The sequence below is a fragment of the Strigops habroptila genome, chromosome 12 (assembly GCF_004027225.2).
Source record: "Strigops habroptila isolate Jane chromosome 12, bStrHab1.2.pri, whole genome shotgun sequence".
Taxonomy (NCBI): domain Eukaryota; kingdom Metazoa; phylum Chordata; class Aves; order Psittaciformes; family Psittacidae; genus Strigops; species Strigops habroptila.
Genome location: NC_044288.2, coordinates 474,694 through 493,146, shown reverse-complemented (window position 1 = coordinate 493,146; position 18,453 = coordinate 474,694). Strand labels below are relative to the sequence as shown.

General features: G+C 61.9%; 2 protein-coding genes across 5 annotated transcripts; one reads left to right on the top strand and one right to left on the bottom strand.

Annotated features, from left to right (window-relative positions):
- Positions 1–638: 638 nt before the first annotated feature.
- On the bottom strand, positions 639–5,718 carry LOC115615747 (digestive cysteine proteinase 1-like). Of its 2 annotated transcripts, XM_030504277.1 has the most exons (11): positions 5,655–5,718; positions 5,006–5,065; positions 4,714–4,806; positions 4,436–4,608; positions 3,528–3,771; positions 3,260–3,455; positions 2,984–3,177; positions 2,148–2,239; positions 1,901–2,062; positions 1,194–1,383; positions 639–1,006 (listed from the first exon to the last, which is right to left on the bottom strand). In XM_030504277.1, exons 1-11 carry the CDS (start codon positions 5,704–5,706, stop codon positions 819–821), a joined length of 1,644 nt encoding a protein of 547 aa, XP_030360137.1. In that variant the 5' UTR covers positions 5,707–5,718; the 3' UTR covers positions 639–818. The 2 variants fall into 2 exon arrangements, with proteins under 2 accessions (XP_030360137.1, XP_030360138.1); XM_030504278.1 differs by lacking the exon at positions 5,655–5,718 and having other exon boundaries at positions 4,878–5,065.
- A 901-nt stretch (positions 5,719–6,619) lies between these two features.
- Positions 6,620–15,384, top strand: FGR (FGR proto-oncogene, Src family tyrosine kinase). Of its 3 annotated transcripts, XM_030504276.1 has the most exons (13): positions 6,620–6,817; positions 9,649–9,709; positions 9,892–10,144; positions 10,227–10,329; positions 10,580–10,678; positions 10,828–10,931; positions 11,002–11,151; positions 11,497–11,661; positions 12,589–12,768; positions 12,915–12,991; positions 13,062–13,215; positions 13,951–14,082; positions 14,262–15,384. In XM_030504276.1, exons 3-13 carry the CDS (start codon positions 9,904–9,906, stop codon positions 14,468–14,470), a joined length of 1,614 nt encoding a protein of 537 aa, XP_030360136.1. In that variant the 5' UTR covers positions 6,620–6,817; positions 9,649–9,709; positions 9,892–9,903; the 3' UTR covers positions 14,471–15,384. The 3 variants fall into 3 exon arrangements, with proteins under 3 accessions (XP_030360136.1, XP_030360135.1, XP_030360134.1); XM_030504275.1 differs by lacking the exons at positions 9,649–9,709; positions 11,497–11,661 and adding an exon at positions 12,010–12,165; XM_030504274.1 differs by lacking the exon at positions 9,649–9,709.
- The last annotated feature ends 3,069 nt before the right edge of the window (positions 15,385–18,453 follow it).

The window sequence follows — 18,453 nt, the reverse complement described above, 5'->3', positions numbered from 1 at the left end:
AGGGGAAAGATGCAGATAAGATGCGAAGATCTGCACGGAAGAACAGACCCGAGGAGGAGAGCCACAAGCAGAGTGGCCTTCACCCCTCCTGCCTGTGTGCATCCCGCTGGCCACCAGCCCAAGGTGACAGCAGCAGCCCCACCCCAAAGTGGAGCTGATAAGGGCTCAGTTTAAGCTGGCTGCATGTGCCTCCAGGGACAAGTGCGGCCCTTGAACACTGCCAGGGATGGGGCAGCCACAGCTTCTCCATTCAACCCATTCCAGTGTCCCACCACCCTCGCAGGGAAGAATTCCTTCCTAAGATCCCATCTCCACCTCCCCTCTGGCAGGTTAAAGCCATTCCCCTTGTCCCGTCCCGTCTCCCCCAGCCTGTGCTTGTGGCATCAGACCCTGCCGGCGCCACATCCCCACCCGTAGCCACAACAGGCAGTGGGGCAGAGGCAGGATGCCTTCCCCCCCTCCCAACAGCCCACGCCAGGAATGTCTCAGCTCAGCAGAAATCCCTGCGCTTGTTTGTGCTCCACCTCGAGAGACAGGGCTGGAAAAGCCGCTCCCCTCCGTGGGGCTGTCTGGGAATGGCTCTGCAAAGGGCACAGAGCTGTGTCTGCACCAGCCAAATCTCTCCTGTAGAAGCAAACCACTGTTATCCCAGGGGCTTTATTGGCAAGTCCACAGCAGGGTCCCCTTGTCCAGCACCCCATGGCCCTGTCCCACTGTGTCCCACAGCTTCCTGCTGGCTGATGGGCATCCAAGAGGCTGATCCAGGGATGAGTGCCAAGAGCACTGCCGAGGGCTCTCCCTGCAGACCAAAGGGTGGCTCAGGCCAGGATGGGGTAGGTGGCTTCAGTGGCCACGCCGCAGTTGTTGTCCTTCATGGCCATAAGGATGTAGCCATCGTTGCCCCAGTACGTGGACCAGGAGTTCTTGATGAGCCAGTAGGTCTCTCCCTGCAGGACCCCGTAGCCCACGGCCAGCACCGCGTGGTCCAGCTCTCCCGGCTTGTTCGCTGCAGGGGACAACACAGGAGATGGCTCATGTGGAGAGCATCCTGTCCTGTGAGCATCCCTGCAGCACAGGGGAGGGATGGGGGGCTGGTCCCCTCCTAACCCACACTGCTTTACAACAAGGAGGGGAACTGGGGTGTCTCCTTGGGGGCCCAGCTCCTCCCGCGCCCTGGGTACCACCCGGCTCACCACACTTGGGCTCATAGTAGATGCCGTTGGAGTAGAAGGAGAAGGTCTTGTGCGAGGCGTCGATGCTGACGGCCACAGGGCCGTGCTTGTAGATGGCAGCTTTGACTGCTGTGCTGTTGCCTGAGGTGACGTTGACGTAGCCCGTGATCTTGCCCAGCATCTCAGACTGGTTGTAGTGGCACAAGCCATTCTGCAGCACCCAGGGAGGGGGACAGGGTGTCATCGGGACCCCCCAGGTCCCCTCACCAGGGCTCTGCCTGCCCCTGTGCAGGGTGCACAGAGCGATGTGGGACTTGGGCTGTGGCAGCACCCTGGCTCTGACCGCTCTGTGCCACCCTACCCCCGTGGTGGGGACGGGAGCTGGGTCTGCAGCCGAAGCCCTGGGGGCTGTTGCATGTGTCCTGCAGCCACCTCCCTGTCCCCAGGCAGCCCTGCTCCGTCCCTGCTCCATCCCTGCACCGCGGGGTATGGAGGGACCCACAACACCACCCATGGGTGGAGGAGCCTCATCCCTGTTTCGCAAGAGAAATTGAGACATGCAGTGATGAAACTGAGCCTGGGGCTTGGCTTTGGCCTGTGCTTGGGACTGCAGGGAGCTTGGGGACAAGGTGACATCCCCACCTCCAGAGCCTATTTAGCACCTCTGACCCGTCCTGATCAGCCCCACCATGGTTTTAAAGCCCCCCAAGACCTGGGGAGCCCCTCACCTGCCCCCTGTAGGTGCCGTAGGACTCGGTGCTGGCGATGCCGCCATGTTTCTTGATCCACTCATAGGCTCTCCACTCCTCACCCCCGTCACAGGCGTAGTTCCCGAAGCCCCAGGAGCAGTCGATGAGGACTTGTTGGGACAGGGGGGTCAGCACACCAGTCTGGGGAGGGGACACGCTGCAGGGATGGGCACAGGCACCCTCCAGGTGCCCCGGCCATCCCCCCGGAGCACGGCCCCGCTCCCACCTTGAGGAATAGGGCACCCTCCATCGCACCCGTGGTGGCAAAGCTCCAGCAGGACCCGCAGACAGCCTGGTCCTTCACGGGGGTCACAGCGCCTGGGGACAGCAGTTTGGGGGGTGAGAGACTGGGGGGGCACCAGGGGATGGGGACAAGTGGAAGGGAAACTGAGGCAGGAGCTGAGGACTTGCTGTGCTCCCAGATGGGATGGTTTTAAACTGAAACAGGGGAAGTTCAGCTTGGGTATAAGGAAGTTCTTCCCTGTGAGGGTGCTGAGGCGCTGGCACAGGGTGCCCAGAGAAGCTGTGGCTGCCCCATCCCTGGCAGTGTTCAAGGCCAGGTTGGATGGGGCTTGGGACACCAATCTGGGATGCTATGATTCTGTGTGAAGCCACATGTGGCTTCAGATGCCATATCTGTCCCTGGGGCACCAGGCTGGATGAGGACTAAGTGCCAACTGAGCTGCCTTTACCAGATAATCATAGAACCCCAGCCTGGTTTGGGTTGAAGGGACCTTAAAGCTCATCCAGCTCCAACCCCTGCCATGGGCAGGGACCCCTTCCACTAGAGCAGGTTGCTCCAAGCCCCTGTGTCCAACCTGGCCTTGAACACTGCCAGGGATGGGGCAGCCACAGCTTCTCTGGGCACCCTGTGCCAGCGCCTCAGCACCCTCACAGGGAAGAGCCTCTTCCCTGCTTTGATCTGCCAGTTGCTGAGCAGAGCAGAGCCACAAGGAGCTGTGGGTCCCAATGGCCAGCGCAACCCCACCAACCCCCCAGCACGGTGATGGGGAGCGGGGTGGCTCACAGCACACTGCCACACGAGCCCAGCACCGCACCTACCGTACATGCGCCAGTCGAGGCTCTCGGGCAGGATGAGGCCGGTGTAGAGCTCGATGGGGAAGCGCTGCCCGTTGTTGGGGGCCCGGCTGCGGCGGCGGCCACGCAGGGCAGCCAGCTCCTGGGGCGTGCGGTCGGCCAAGTGGTTCAGCGCCAGCGTGTAGGAGAGCGCGGCGCGGTTCCGCGAGTGCACGAATCTGTCCCGCGGTGGGGATGGCATCAGTTGGCACCGACATCATCACCCAGCGCACGGGCTTGTCACCCTCCATCCTCCTTTACCTCATGTTGTGCACGAAGATGCTCTGCCTGTGCTCCAGCTCCCGCACGGAGCCGTACCGCCGGCCCTGCTGCCTGCGGTAGTGGTGGAAGACCTCATGGGCCCAGGGCTGGTGCCGTCCCACCAGGTCCTCCATGGGGTTGGCCAGCACACGGTGCTCCGCCGTGCTCCCCGGCAGGACCCCACACTTCTTCGTCTCTGGAGAGCAAGGAGAGGATGCCATAAGCCTAAGCCCCATGGACACGATGGTGGGGCCCATCCCTGGCTCACCGTTGATGGGGAGGTCGAAGATGGAAGGTGGGAAGCTGTTGTCAAAGTCAGTGTAGGCGATCTCATACTTGTCGTAGTGGGAGCCCAGGAGGCTGTTGTAGCCCCGCATCTCGTAGTGGACAGGGGCCACCCCACAACTGGAATTGGTCACCCACAGCGTGTAGACGTTCTTCTTCTGTGCCCAGTGGGTGATGTTCTGCCACACGGCGCAGTACCGGCCCCGGTAGTACTCCTCCCGTAGGAACTGGGGGGGACACAGCATCAGTTCATGTGCCCTCACCAGGCTCTTGGATCCAGCAGCTATTTGGCCATTAGCAAACAGCCGTGCATGGGATGGAAGGTGGGGCAAAGCAGCTCCCAGTGCCTAATGGGGCTACAGGAAACCTGGAGAGGGGCTTTGGACAAGGGGTGTAGGGACACGACAAGGGGGACAAGGGTCCCTTCCAACCCAAACCAGACTGGGATCCAATGATTATCCAGCTCAGCAGTGCTGTGGGGACACCCCACTGCACACAGTGCCGTGTGTGCACCCATAGTGGGGTGTCCCTGGCTGCACACCCTCTCCAAAAGGTTTTCCTGTGTGTTTCTAAGCTCTTTCCCTGTGGACACACAGCAAGAGCTGAGCCGCTGCCTTGCAGAGACTTGCCCAAACCATCCCGAAGTGCTGGCATCCGTGTGGGCTGTGACACGTCCCAACACGGTGTTGGGAAAGGAGGCAGGAGTCCAGCCCCAATCCAGGTGGGAAGTGACCCTCCCTGGGCCCTGGGGCGCAGGAGCGTGTCCTGGCCTGTCCCAGCACCCTGCACTCGCTGGGATGGAGAGGAGCAGCTCCGGCTGCCCCGAACCCCAACCCAGAGCATGGAGATGCTCCGGGCAGTAAGTCGGATCCAGGCTCCAGCATTACTCACCTTGAAGCCATCCATGCTGGGGAAGACACTCTGAGCCTTGACCACGTCCTCCTCGGAGCCGGGCAGCTGGAAGCATTTCTTGGTGTTCACCTCCTTCTCGGTGGTCTCTGGTGTGATCTTGTACCGCATCCCATAGGGCTTCACCGCTGCCAGCTGGTAGGTTATCACCTGCCCTGTGCCAATGGGAAGGGGAAACTGAGGCACAGCGGTCCTGCCCCTTTGGACCGGGATGGGGCGGGTGGGCACAGCCTGGAGCAGATGGATCCCCACTTCCTTACCCCCATAATACTGGATGCGGCTCTTGTTCCCCGTCAGGTTGTACCAGGCTTCGAAGGGCTCCTCGATCTCGGCATAGGGCAGGTTAATGACACCTATGGGTGACACAGGTCAGCCCCACGGCCTCAGCACCCCAACATCCCCCCCTGAGCCCCCTTTTACCCACAGAGAATGCAGACCCACAGCCAACCAAGCTGCTGTCCCCATGGCTCCTGGGTTAGGACAGCCTGGTCCTGCCGGGTGCTGAGCATCCTCCGCTCCCCCCGGCAAATGGATGCTGCAGGGTCCCGTTACCTCGGACATGGTAGATGGAGCCAAAGTGAGGGGGTGAGCGGGAGAGCCCAGAGTCCTGTCCTGAAAGGCAGAGAGGGGCAGGGCTCAGTGGGGCTGAGCCCCACCATTGCCAAGCTTGGGATGGGGTGCACCGTACACCTCACCCGGTTCCAACCCCTTGCCACGGGCAGGGACACCTTCCACTAGAGCAGATTGCTCCAAGCCCCATCCAACCTGATACAGGCAGGGACTGGCAGCCCCCACTGCCCCACTGGTGTCACCCAGCCTGTCCCATGGGTGCTCAGCACACCCTGGGTCTGGGCACTCACTTCCAGTGCCTGGTGCAGGAGGAGCAGTGATGGATGCAGCAACCACACAATCCTGCTCAGCTTTAAAGCCACCCCCTCCCGCTGCTGTAAGTGACTACCTGCCCTTGTTGCACACAGGTTAAAGCCCATCTGCCTTGATTTAGCCTTAATTTCACCCTCCCAAGCCCTCAAGGCACATCCCCTCTCCTTTTGCCAGGCACCCCAACTCTCCTCTGCCTTGAGGAACTGCAAAGTTGGGGACCCACCAAACAAGAAACCACTTCCCTAGCCTGCTCTGACCTGCATTCCAGAGGCAAAACCTGCCTGGGTGCCCCCAGCTCCCACCTCTGGGACAGACTCACCCCAGGCGATGGTGCAGAGTGCGCAGGCTATGACCCAGTAGAGAGCACCCATCCTCACCGCCCCGGCTCCCAGCACCACCTCTCCCCTTTAAGCAGGAGCTGGTGATGGTGAGACCAGGCAGGAGCCAATGCAGAAGCTGGGGCCCTCCCTGGAGGAGGAGAGGAACCGGCCCCGTGTGGGGTGCGGGGCACCCTGGGGTGCTGGCAGGGCTGAGCTTCACCAGGGGGGATGCCATCCCTGGGGCTGGAGCCTGGAGGGGCTCATCACTGTGCTGCTGAGCAGCCCATGTCCTTGCTGTGCCTTGTCCCCTACACAGGGACACGGTGGCAAGGCTGGCTCCATCCCCAACAGGGTCTGAATCTCCCCTCAGCAAGTCCCAGAGCTGGGACGAAGAGAAGTTGTGATCCCAGGATGAGCCTAGGGATGAAAAGTTCAGTGTGGCATCACCGTGGGGGTCAGGTCCCCATCCTGGCCCCCCCATGAGAACAGGAAACACCGGGGCCAGGCTCACCTTCGCGCAGGAAAGAGGTCAGCCCGCAGGGCTAACCACAGGCGAGGAGGAGGCAGAGGAAGGCTGTGGAGAGGTGGGGAAGGACCCCCATCCATGCACACGGAATCCAGCCTGGTGGTGCAGGGAGATAGGGACTGCAGCCAGCTCCAGGCTGGAATGTGGCCACAACCCCCTGCCTTGGGACATGGCCCCGTGCAGGGTGACAGCCCCCCTGTTTGCAACTTGCTGTCCCTTACGCCACCCCCTGCCCCTCGGGGGGTCCCGGGGGGTGACGCCATGCTCTGTCTCACGGTGGGTGCAGGGAGCACCCAGCCTGGCACATCGCTGGGCGCGGGGATGGATCCCACAGAGCTGGATCCCGGCGGGCGCTGGTACCATGAACCACTGCTGGGAGCGCTGGGAGGAAGGGGGGGCGAGGGGAGGGGAAGCTCTTTGCTCTGCTGCGAGAGCTGCCGAAGAGACAGGGGAAACACACACACACGGACCTCGCCGCGCTCCCCACAGCACCCACCTCGCCTCGACACCCTCGCCGGCGCCCCGGCACCCCACACCGCCTGGTTTCGGGGTGCTGCGGTGGCACCCCAGCCTGCGGTCCCATCTGGAGCAGCGCGGGAGCAGGGGTCCATGCGAGCCGGAGCAGCAGGGCTGGCGGTAGGTGGGATGTGTGGGGCGATGCACTGGGGGGGTTCTCTTAATCCCTTTGCTGTGTGTCCCCCGCCGTGTGTGGGGTGGCTGTGGGTCTGGGGTGGGATGGGGCACTGAGCCATGGGGATGGAGCCCCACTGTGCCTTGGGGGCTGCTGTGGGCCCTGCACTTACTGCTCCCCCCTGGGCAACACCGGCTGCTGCAGTGAGACTGGGAGGGGGTGCAGGGGACCCCCAACATCCCTGTCCTGGGGGGCAGCAGGCCGGGGGGGGGCATTGCATGGGGCAGGCACCAGCTCCCACTCACCCTCCCACCACTAATGGGTGGCAATGGGGAGGCTGTGGGGGGACACATGGTGCCTTTTGCCTGTGCTGGACCTGGGAGGGGGTCACAGCACCCCAGGGGACACCGTGATGGGGGGAGACCCCTCTGCTCTCCCCAGCCCCCCTGGTGCCTATGGTGTGCCAGCCCAGCGGGTGCTCATGGCGGGATGCTGGGGGTAGCTATAGGGGTGTCAGGCCATGGCCAGAGTGGGGGCTCCCCCCTGCTCCCCACTGCTCTGCTTGTCCCTGGTCCTTGGTGTGTCCCAAGGAGGGACAGGAACTCGCCGCTTCCTGCCCTGCACAATTCCCTCCCCACCCCGCTCCTCCCGGGACATTGTATTTGGAGCCCTCCCTCCGCCCCTGCAGCCCTTCGGATCCGGGAATTGCTCTTCTTCCAGCGGAAATCCTGCTTTCCCAGCCAGCGATGGGGCTGAGAGGCCGGGGCGAGGGGGGGGAGCTCCCTCTGCCATGGGCATCTCCCCCCAGGTTAGAGCTGGGTTTGGGGGGCCAGCAGCCCCTTTTGAGCCTTGTCCTGCTCATGTGCAGGCGGGGGAGGAGGTGTCCCTGTGGGCATCACTGCTGGAGAGTGGCCAGGAATAGCACCAGCACACTGGCCATGGATAGCCAGTGCTTCCAGCCCCCATGCGGCCCAGCTAGGCTGGGATGCTCTGGTGGGAAACCCATGCCCAGGGATCCCCTTATCTCCCTGTTTGCATGTTCCCATTGGCACATTGCACCCCATCCCACCTCTGTCCGTGTCCCCATCCCTCCTCGTACCCCTGTCCTCAGGGAACCAGCACTGAGCTGGGACAGGGGCTGCCTTGCTTCAGGTCGCGGGGTTGGAGATGAGGCTGGGGCAATGGGGAAGGAGCAGGGACATGCGCCATCCTCTTCCTCCTCCTCCTCCTCTCCCATGCTGTGCTCCTGCTGCTTCCTCCTCCTGCTGCATAGGTGCCGGATGGGTTCCTCTGTCATGCACATGCTTCCTGGAGAGCTGTTGGCACCCCTGGGTGCTGGGGACCCACCTTCAGCCTGGCTTGTCCCCATGGCACTGGGTGCAGGATGATTCCATATCCCCCTCCGCCACCATTATTCCCCAAAGGGGAATGGAGGCAGGGAATGGGGTGATCCCCATGGGGTGGGTGACACACAGGGTGGCACTGGGTGGACACTGAGCTCCAGCTTGGAGCTGGGGAGGGGGATGAACTGCCCCATATCCCGGTTGGGGGTCCATAGAGCAGGTGGACAGACGGACAGGGCCCAGCCATGCCCGGTGGGGTGGTGGCAGTGGCAGGGGGTGACAAGTTGGCTAGGTCTCAGCTGGCAGCTCGGCTGGGACCGGTGCCGGTGGAGCCGGTTGCCATCTGCTCCCAAGCTCCAAGCAGCTCCTTTCTGGAAAGCCAGAGACATCGGACATGGGGCCAGCTGCGTCCCCTCCCTACGGATGACACGAGGGGGCAGTTTTCGTGCCACTCTGCCCAGTTGGGAGGTGTCAGGAACCAGTTTTATGGGTGCCCAGAGAAGGGGAATCATGCAAGGGCACGGCACAAGCAGCAGCTAAACCCCGTGGTGCTCCGGGATGTCAGGCTTGTGCTTGCCTGGAGGATGCTCCTCCTGATGTCAGCAGCAGGGCGGGTGATTCCCACCCGGAGGGGATGGGGTTTAGGAGTGTTGGGGCTGTTTGTCAGCTGAAATAGCCACTTACGGTCAGCAAAACTAGAACCCCAACCAGCCAAGCCCGCTCGGGTTGGGCAATGGCTCCAGTGTTGCCACACTTGCTGGTGTTGAAAGCAAAGGTGGAAAGGGGAAAGCCGTGAGAGAGGAAAGTGAAACCGAGAGCGTGATGGGGGAAATGTCTCATCCACCCCAAAGGCTCCATCTCCTGCTCTCCCGAGCAGCACATGGCTTCATGGAGCAGTGCCTGCACTTCCCTCTCAGGCTGGAGCTGGGGTGTCCTAGCGGAGACAGAGCAGAGGGGATGGGGACAGGGACACTGCAAGGGCTCCTTCCCACCCTGGAGGGGACATGTCTCCCTTCGGGGGGCAGTGATGGGTTTGTTGAGGACACGGCAGGAGGAAAACCTGTTCGAGGATGTGGTTTCAGCCTCTGCAGGGCTATTGCAGGGGTGCTTCAGCTCCTGCAGGGCTATTGCAGACCATAGAGAGGTGCTTCAGCTCGTGCAGAGCTATTGCCGACCCTGCACGGGTGTTGCAGCTCATGCAGGCATGTTTTAGCTCATGCAGTCGTGTTGCAGCTTGTACAGGGGTATTGTGGCCTGTGCAGGGGTGTTTCAGCCCATGCAGGGGTGTTGCAAACCTTCCAGGGGTGTTTTAGCTCATTCAGGGGTGAAACAGCCCATGGCAGGGGTATCACAGCCCATACAGGGGTGTTGCAGTCCATGGAGGTGTGTAACAGCCCGTGCAGGGGTGTAACAGCCCGTGCAGGGGTGTTGCTGCCCTTGGGGAGGTGTTTTAGCTCATGCCCTCCACCTCCTGCCCTCCCCTCTGTCCACAGGAGCCTCTTCCCATCCCCGAGGTGACATGGAGCAGCTGAAGTGACCTGAGGAGCTGTTGGAGTGAGTGGGGTCACTATGGACAGGAGCACCCATGGGTGCCAAGGGGGGGACGCGCAGCCCCCTTCACAGCCTGGTCCCTGCTGCTGGCTGTGCTGGGGGGTCTTTAACTGGGACATGCTTGCACACATGTGTGCGCACGTGTGTGCTGTGCCAGTGGGGCTCATGGTCCCTCCGTCCCGCAGGTCGTGCCCGGGATGGGCTGTGTGCACTGCAAAGAGAAGGGGACCAGCAAAGGGCCAGTGGAGGGCGAGCTGGGCCCCCCCCAGCCCCCTGTGTCCCAGTATGACCCCGACCCCACGCAGCCGGGTGCCATCTTCACCCGCATCCCTGACTTCAACAACTTCCACGGCGCAGGGGTACCCGCGGCTCCATCCTTGGTGGGGCCGGGGGGCTTCACCTCCAACACGCTGCAGATGCGGAGCGGGGGCATCACAGGTCAGTGGGGGGGGTCCTGGTGCACCCCTGAAGTGCTGTGGGGGTGCGTGGGGGTCACTGTGGTCCCCTCCATGTGCTGCAGGTGGAGGTGTGACGCTCTTCATCGCCCTGTATGACTATGAGGCCAGGACGGAGGATGACCTGACCTTCCAGAAAGGGGAGAAATTCCACATCATCAACAACACGTGAGCCCCCCTGGACCCTCCTGCCACCCCCAGTGTCCCCATGCCACGGCTACCCCTGCAGACCCAGGCTGTGGCCCCTCAACCCTATTGCTGAGTACCTATGAGAGAGCCAGAGACATGTGTGTGATGAGTTGTGTGGTTTCAGCAGAGACAAGGCCCCCGTGGTGGGGCAGAGCTGGATCTGGGGGTGCTGTGCGCAGGACAGCCGGGTCCAACCCTCTGTCTCTTCTTCTTACTCCTCTTTACACAGGGAGGGTGACTGGTGGGAGGCCAGGTCACTGAGCTCGGGCAGCACCGGCTACATCCCCAGCAACTACGTGGCCCCGGTGGACTCTATCCAGGCAGAAGAGTGAGTAGATGGGGGGCCAGGGATGGAGGGAGAACCCGACCCCATCTTCCTTAGACCCAGGGGTTGTGTTGAGAGCGTGGGGTGCCCGTGGGATGCCCGTGGGATGCCCATGGGGTGCCCATGGGGTGCTGAGCCCGGCCCCATTGCAGGTGGTACTTTGGGAAGATTGGGCGCAAGGATGCGGAGCGGCAGCTCCTGTGTCACGGCAACTGCAGGGGCACCTTCCTCATCCGGGAGAGTGAGACAACCAAAGGTACGGGGACAGGGATGGGGACACTGGGGGGTGCACCCCACATCCCCCCCTGAGCCGTGCCCCCACCTAGGTGCCTATTCCCTCTCCATCCGGGACTGGGATGAGGCCAAAGGAGACCACGTGAAGCACTATAAGATCCGGAAACTTGACAACGGGGGCTACTACATCACCACCCGCGCCCAGTTCGACACTGTCCAGCAGCTGGTCCAACACTATATAGGTAGGGTGGGATGGGATTCCAAGGGGGAAAGGCATGCAGGGATGATGGGATGGGGTAGGAAAAGCCCACGAGACCCATTGGCAAGGTGTAGCCAGCTGGGTTGAACTGGAGAAGAAGGGACTGTTCTGGTGTAGTGGCGTTAGTGTCCCCCCTCTTCCATGTTCTCGGAGCAGGCAGCTCCCAGGTAAATAGCCCTTGGGTCTGGATGGGGGGTTTCGGGGTTCACCTGGGGGGATGCACCCCATTGATGTGTGTGATGTGGGACCATGCGGGGGATGCCCGGGGCAGCGGGCTGGGGGCACGGTGCTGTTGGGTGATGCGTGTCCCCTCGCCCCGGTGTCACAGAGCGGGCGGCCGGGCTGTGCTGCCGCCTGGCCGTGCCGTGCCACAAGGGGACCCCCAGGCTGGCCGACCTGTCTGTTAAGACCAAAGACGTGTGGGAGATCCCCCGCGAGTCCCTCCAGCTCCTCAAGAAGCTGGGCAACGGGCAGTTCGGGGAAGTGTGGATGGGTAGGGCCTGGTGGGCAAGCAGGGGGCAAGTGGTGGTGATGGGGTGACAAGGGGCACCCCCAGGCCTGGCACCCACCCCCAAGGGAATGGGCTCCTGCCTGCCAGGACAGGCTGAGCAGCACCAATTTGTCCCATGTCCTGCTCTAAGATCACAACGGGGATGCCCCACCATGGGCAAGCACCCCCCCCCATTTCAGATGGGAGCACAAATCCAGGCCGGGGGGGTCCCCTCTTTGTCATCCTCTTCCTGCAGTGCCCTGTGCTTGCTCCGCTCGGCATGCATGCTGTATTCATCCCATCGCATTCCCTCCCTCCTTCCTCCTTTCCCTGCATCCCTCCACCCCGCAGAGTGTAACGATGGGTTGTGCCATCTGCTAACCTGCGTGTGCCCCACTCTGAAGCCCCAGACCCTGGGATTAGCTAAGGATGCCTGGGAAATAGTGCGGGAATCCATCAGCCTCGACAAGAAACTCGGCATGGGATGTTTCGGAGACGTGTGGATGGGTAAGGCTGGCCCAGCCGGCCGGGGTGGGGGGCAGCAGCATCACGGGGTGTCAGGCGGTACCCAGCTTGGCACAGGGTCCCCATGGAGGGACAGGGAATGGGGTAAAGTTGGTATTAGGAGCTCACAGGTGCCTTGTCCCCATGAAATGGAATGAGGAGGACTCCTTGGCCTGGGTGGAGTATGGTGGTGTCAGACCCCTTCCTTGTCCTGCTCTGGTTTCCTTGCTCCTCCATCCATGCATCCCTCCCTCCACCCACTTATCCATGCAAGCATGCACTCCTCCATCCATCCATCCATCCATCCATCCATCCATCCATCCATCCATCCATCCATCCATCCATCCATCCACCCACCCCTCCACCCCAGCCCTGCCAGGGCTGGCTGTACCCTGTGCTCGCGGTGATGCCGTGTCCCTGGTGCAGGCACATGGAATGGCACCACGAAGGTGGCGGTGAAGACGTTGAAGCCGGGCACCATGTCACCAGAGGCCTTTCTGGAGGAGGCTCAGATCATGAAGCGCCTGCGGCACGACAAGCTGGTGCAGCTCTATGCTGTGGTATCAGAGGAGCCCATCTACATCGTCACCGAGTTCATGAGCCAGGGTGAGTGGGGGGCAAGCCTCACCCTGCATGGGCACTGCTGGGGTGGGCAGGGAGCAGGTCCTAGCCCAGGAGGTGTGCACAGGAGGACATCCTCGGATGGGCACAGATGGCTCTTGGATGCTTTGAATGGGACCCTCTGCTTGCAGGCAGCTTGCTGGACTTCCTAAAGGACGGGGATGGCCGCTACCTGAAGCTGCCCCAACTGGTGGATATGGCTGCCCAGGTACTGGGGAGGCTGGACGGAGGTGGGGGTGCCCCCATGGGGTACATCCTCACTGTGTACCCCTACCCAGATCGCGGCGGGCATGGCCTACATTGAGCGGATGAACTACATCCACCGGGACCTGCGTGCGGCCAACATCCTGGTGGGAGACAACCTGGTGTGCAAGATCGCTGACTTTGGCCTCGCTCGCCTCATCGAGGACAACGAGTACACGGCGCGCCAGGGTGAGCTGCTTCAGTGCCACAGCGCTGCTGGGACCATGGGCCTGTGCCCTGTGTGCTGTGCCCCACCATGGGGCTGGAGCTGGTCACCACCAATGATGGGTGTGCTGGGTGATGGGTACCCCGGGTGATGGGTACCTCGGGTGATGGGTACCCCAGGTGATGGGGGAGCAGACTTCCAATAGCTAAAAGGGCCAACAGGAAAGCTGGAGAGGGGCTTTGGACAAGGGCCTGTAGGGACAGGACAAGGGGAATGGCTTTAACCTGCCAGAGGGGAGATTGAGATGAGCTCTGAGGCAGAAGCTCTTCCCTGTGAGGGTGCTGAGGCGCTGGCACAGGGTGCCCAGAGAAGCTGTGGCTGCCCCATCCCTGGCAGTGTTCAAGGCCAGGTTGGACACAGGGGCTTGGAGCAACCTGCTCTAGTGGAAGGTGTCCCTGCCCATGGCAGGGGATTGGGACTGGATGAGCTTTAGGGTCCCTTCAACCCAAACCAGTCTGGGATTCTATGGGTGTCCCAGGGGATGGGTGCCCCAGATGATGGGTATCCCAGATACAGGATGCCTTGGGTGCTGGGTGCCCCAGTGCATGGTGTCCCATTGCAGGGTCCCTTGGATGCAGAACACCCTCACTACAGAGTTCTCCACATGCAGGCTGTGGGTTGTCCCCAGTGCTGGCTGCCCTGATGTGGGGTACCCCGGGTGCAGAGGGCTGCCCCAGCTCACCTCCCTCCCCTCGCAGGTGCCAAGTTCCCCATCAAGTGGACTGCTCCAGAGGCTGCTCTCTTTGGGAAATTCACCATCAAGTCAGACGTCTGGTCCTTCGGCATCCTCCTGACTGAGCTGGTGACCAAAGGCCGGGTGCCCTACCCAGGTATGGCCCCGCCAGGGCAGCAGCCACCAGCAAGGCTTGCCCTGTGCCTCAGCCTCCCCATCAGAGAGTCCAGCTGAGCTGGGCTCTCTATCCAAACCATTGCCCAGTGTGCCTCAGTTTCCCCACTAGCACATCCCATGGGGGTGCCGGTGGCTGAGCAGGATGTTCCTATCCCACAGGGATGAACAACCGGGAGGTGCTGGAGCAGGTGGAGCGGGGGTACCGCATGCAGTGCCCCGGGAACTGCCCCCCATCCCTGCACGAGGTGATGGTGCAGTGCTGGAAGCGGGAGCCCGAGGAGCGTCCCACCTTCGAGTACCTCCAGTCCTTCCTCGAGGACTATTTCACCGCCACTGAGCCCCAGTACCAGCCGGGGGACAACCAGTGACCTGGCCCTGGTTCTGGGGAGGCTTTGGGGCAGGAGGGGTGTTGTTCCCTTTGCCTCTGACCCCCAAAACCCGCCCATTGGGAGGTGCTTGAGGTGTCCCATGGAGGACAAGGGGCTTTGCACAAGGATTCTGGCCTCAGAGAGGGGGCAGAGCTGTGCCCCCCCCCACCCCTCTCTTGTTGCCTTCACACCCAGCTTTGAACCTGAGGAGTGCTTTGGGGAACCCCCCCATGGCTCACAGACACTCTTAATCTCATAGCAGCAGAGGCCTTGGGGTTGGGTGGCTCCATCCCTTCTTCACCAGCAGCTGGGGGGGTTCAGCCCCCCAAATCCTGGCTCTGACCTGGGGAAAGTCACCTCACCCCCCACCCCCTTTATGTCATCTTTAATTTATGATTTTATACCCCTCACCCCAGCAGCCACCTCACCCTCAGGGACCCCTGTATTTGGGGGGGATGCCCTTGTCTCCCCCCCCCGCTTTAATTTCCTCTCCTTAAAGCCATAAACCTATGCTTGCACTGGGAGGGGGGGTCACACAAGGGGTCTTGAGACCCCAGGGGTCGAGGCTGGGGGCTCAGATCTGCCACTGGGGCTGTTTCCCATTGCCCTGTGTGGGGGCAGGAGGGGGGTACAGGATGGGGTCATGCCTGTAGTGCTCTGCGGGGGGGTCCTGGCTGCAGCTTGGCTCAAACCCCTGTGGCAAAGCATGATCAGGTAGGATTTGGGGTGCAATGTGAATGTGATGGCACTGGGGAGGGGGATGCCCCAGCTCAGCCCCATGGCCAGCACCCCCCTGCACCCATAGGGCAGGGCTATGCCATGGGGGAGAGGACGAGGGAAGGGGGGGGTCTTCATTGTTGATGGTTTTATAAATGCAGTCTGTAAATAGAGAGAAATAAAACCTTTCTAACAAGTGGGGGGGGCAGCCTGGGTCCTTCTGCCCCCCTTTGGGAGAGGGGCTGCCCCAGGGTGGGTAAGCACCATGCAGGGTGGGTTGGGGTTAAAGGGTTTCACGCTGGGATGCCAGCAGGCTCTGCAGGGAAGGGGGCATTGATTTGATGTTAGTGCTTGGGCTGCACCGACCTGGGCTGGAGTGACAGTGGCTGGGGGGGCACAGCACCCCTCAGCACCCAAGGGCAGAGCCCCCTGGGGTTCCTCCAGCTGGGACCAATGGGGAAGTGGGGAAGGAGTCTGGGACCCCCTCCGAAAGGTGCTGCTGCAGAGCTTGGGGTGGGTGCTTGAAGGGAACACGCTGTGGGTGCTGGTGGGGGGGGAAAAACTCAGCATCCAGATGGGGGGGCTCTGGCCCCTTCCCCTCCCGGCTGCCTGGTCCCTGCAGCATCACAGAGGATGCAGAGCCGAGCCCTGGCTGCAGCATCTTCTGGAGAGGAGGCAAAGCAGCACAGCGTCACCTCCCTGCCCTCACCCTGCTGCAGCCGAGGGATGGTTCCAGCATGAGGATGTGGCGTCCAGTCCCCCCCTGTTTCTCCCCAGGCCGCCCATCCCCATGGTGCCAATCCCTGCCCATGCGGTCGCGCTCTGCCTGGCTGCTCTGCCAAGCCTCCATCCATGCGGGATGGAGGAGCAGGGGGGTTCTGGAGCGAGGATGCCCACCCGGTGCCAGGCGCACGGTGGGCGCAGGTGTGAGACCACTGCAGATGGCCGGCGCTGGCACAGGGGAGCTGCGGCACTGCTGCCCTCCTCGCGGGGGTCCCCTCAATGGGACCAAAAAGGGGCCATCCCCACCCAAATCAGGGCTGGGGGCTGTCCCTGTCCCCTTCAGCCCACACTCTCCAGGGAGTGCTGGAGCCCGTGGAACTCCTGGGTTGTGGATCAGAGCCACATCCCTGCGGCAGGAATGGCCAAACAACAGTGGAAGGTGGCCAAAAATGGGGGTTTAGGCTTGACCAGGCTTAGGACTGCTGGTCCAGGCCTGCAGGGATTGTGTCTCCAAAACAGAAACTGAGGCACAGAGGGGTCTATCTGCAGTCACCCAGCAGCTCAGCACCGGTCACTGGGAGGGGACGCCTTTTTCCATGGATAAAACAACCGATCTTTGGGAAGAGCCAAGCACCAGCTGCAGGAGCATCTGCAACAGCAACTGGAAAGCAGCAGGATTTGGGGACGGAGGGTTCTTGGGTGGTGGTGGGGTCACCATGCAGACACACATGGATGGGGAGGAGGCACAGCAGGCGCAGTGCTGCTGGGGGCTGCTCTGAAATGGTTCCACTGGGGAGAAGTTTGGGATGGTTTTGCCGATGCTCTGGTGCAGCACAGGGCAGGAATTCAGGGATGGATGAGTCCCTTCTGCTGCAGTTACATTTATCAATGTAAAACCCGTCTGGTCCCAATGCTCCACCGATCCCGGAGGGGCAGGATCCCCCCAAACCCAAGCGGGGGTCTCTGGACCGCGCTCTTCACAAACTCCTGCATCCCAACAAAGCATCAGTCACCTTTTGCTCTCCCCCTCGCCCCGCTGTGTCTGTGCACCCCAGCTCTCCCCCGCTGCACCCCACTGTACCCACTGCACCCCACTGCACCCCACTGCCCCCAAACCCCCTGCTGCCACCCCAGGATGCTGGTGGCTTTCAACGTGCTGGCCACCACCCCTCATCCAAGCCAACCCGACCATCCCAGGCAGGTCTGATCCTGGGAAGGGTGCTGAGGAAGGGTCCTTGCCCCCTGGATTTGGGATGAAGGGGGTTGAGGTTGGACCGCAGCCACCTGCAGCGTGCGGGGACACGGTGCTGCGAGCAGGGGACAGCGGTGGCCCCGGCTCGGCAAAGCAGCCGCTAGATGGTAGCGTAAGTCCACGCCAGCGCTGCTGACACAGCACTTGGCTGGGAGAGGGGACAGGGTGCCCGGGTGACCCGGGTGGTTCTGGGGACCATCCTGTCACCCACCGCCCCCTGGTTAAAAGAGACCCCGGCGGGGCTGAGCACCCACCGCGTTGTGACTCGGGTGGCATTGGGCATGGCTCACCCATCCCAGTGCCCCCTACCACGTCCCCGAGTCCCTTGTGCCCATTAAGAATCAGGGGTGAGGGGAGAACCCACTCCCAAACCCTTCCCCCCCATCAAACCGAACCCCCCTCCCAAACCCATCACCCACATCTGCACCCCAACACTAAAACACCCCCCGCAGCCCAGCTTGTCCCCGAGAGGGGACAACCCCGGGCCTGGGGGTAGGTGGAGTGACCCACAAGGCACACAGCTCAGCTTAGAGGTGCTGGGCACCCATGGGAGCCCAGCAGGGCTGGAGGGAGGGTCCCTTTCCACAGGGACCCCACTGCAAAGTGCCAGGCTTTGCTCCTTATCCCCACTCCCAGCCCTGCCGAGGGCTCCATGCCAGGCTGATATATATATTTTATGATAACTATAGAGATGCACTTCAAACCTGACAAAGGACTTTGACAGTTTTAAGCATCTCTTTGATTAATACATGACCTTTTAATGCTTTGGATTAAATGAATAAATCTTTTACATTCTAACCCATTCTGCTTGCAGCGGAATGGGTTTCACACGACCTCTTTCTCTCTCTGTCCCTCTGTCCCTCTGTCCTGCTCTCCCTGTGTACCCACAGCAATGCTCAGCCTTGCAATACTCACCGGGTGCAGAGCCCTGCAAGGCGAGAAGGGAGGGATCCTCCTCGGGTGTTTTGAACCATCCCTAAAAATAGCAGGAAAATTCAAAGCTGACATTCAGGGCGAGGGGACGAGGGAGCAAAGTTGCTCACTCAGCCACCAGCAATTGCAGCGATCCTGTCTGCGTGTGCAGATTCCTCTGCTGACCGGGCTGGAGCCCAGGCCTCCTCTCTGCTCTGCTTCCCGAGTGATGCAGACTGATCCCCATCCTTATCCGGGCTGTGTGGAGTCCAACTGGTCCCCAATCCATCCCCGCTACTCCCTCCAGGGTGCACAGAGCCTGGGGATGCGGCTCACGGCTTCGCTAGGTCCCCGCTGGAAGACACCAGCCAGCTTGACC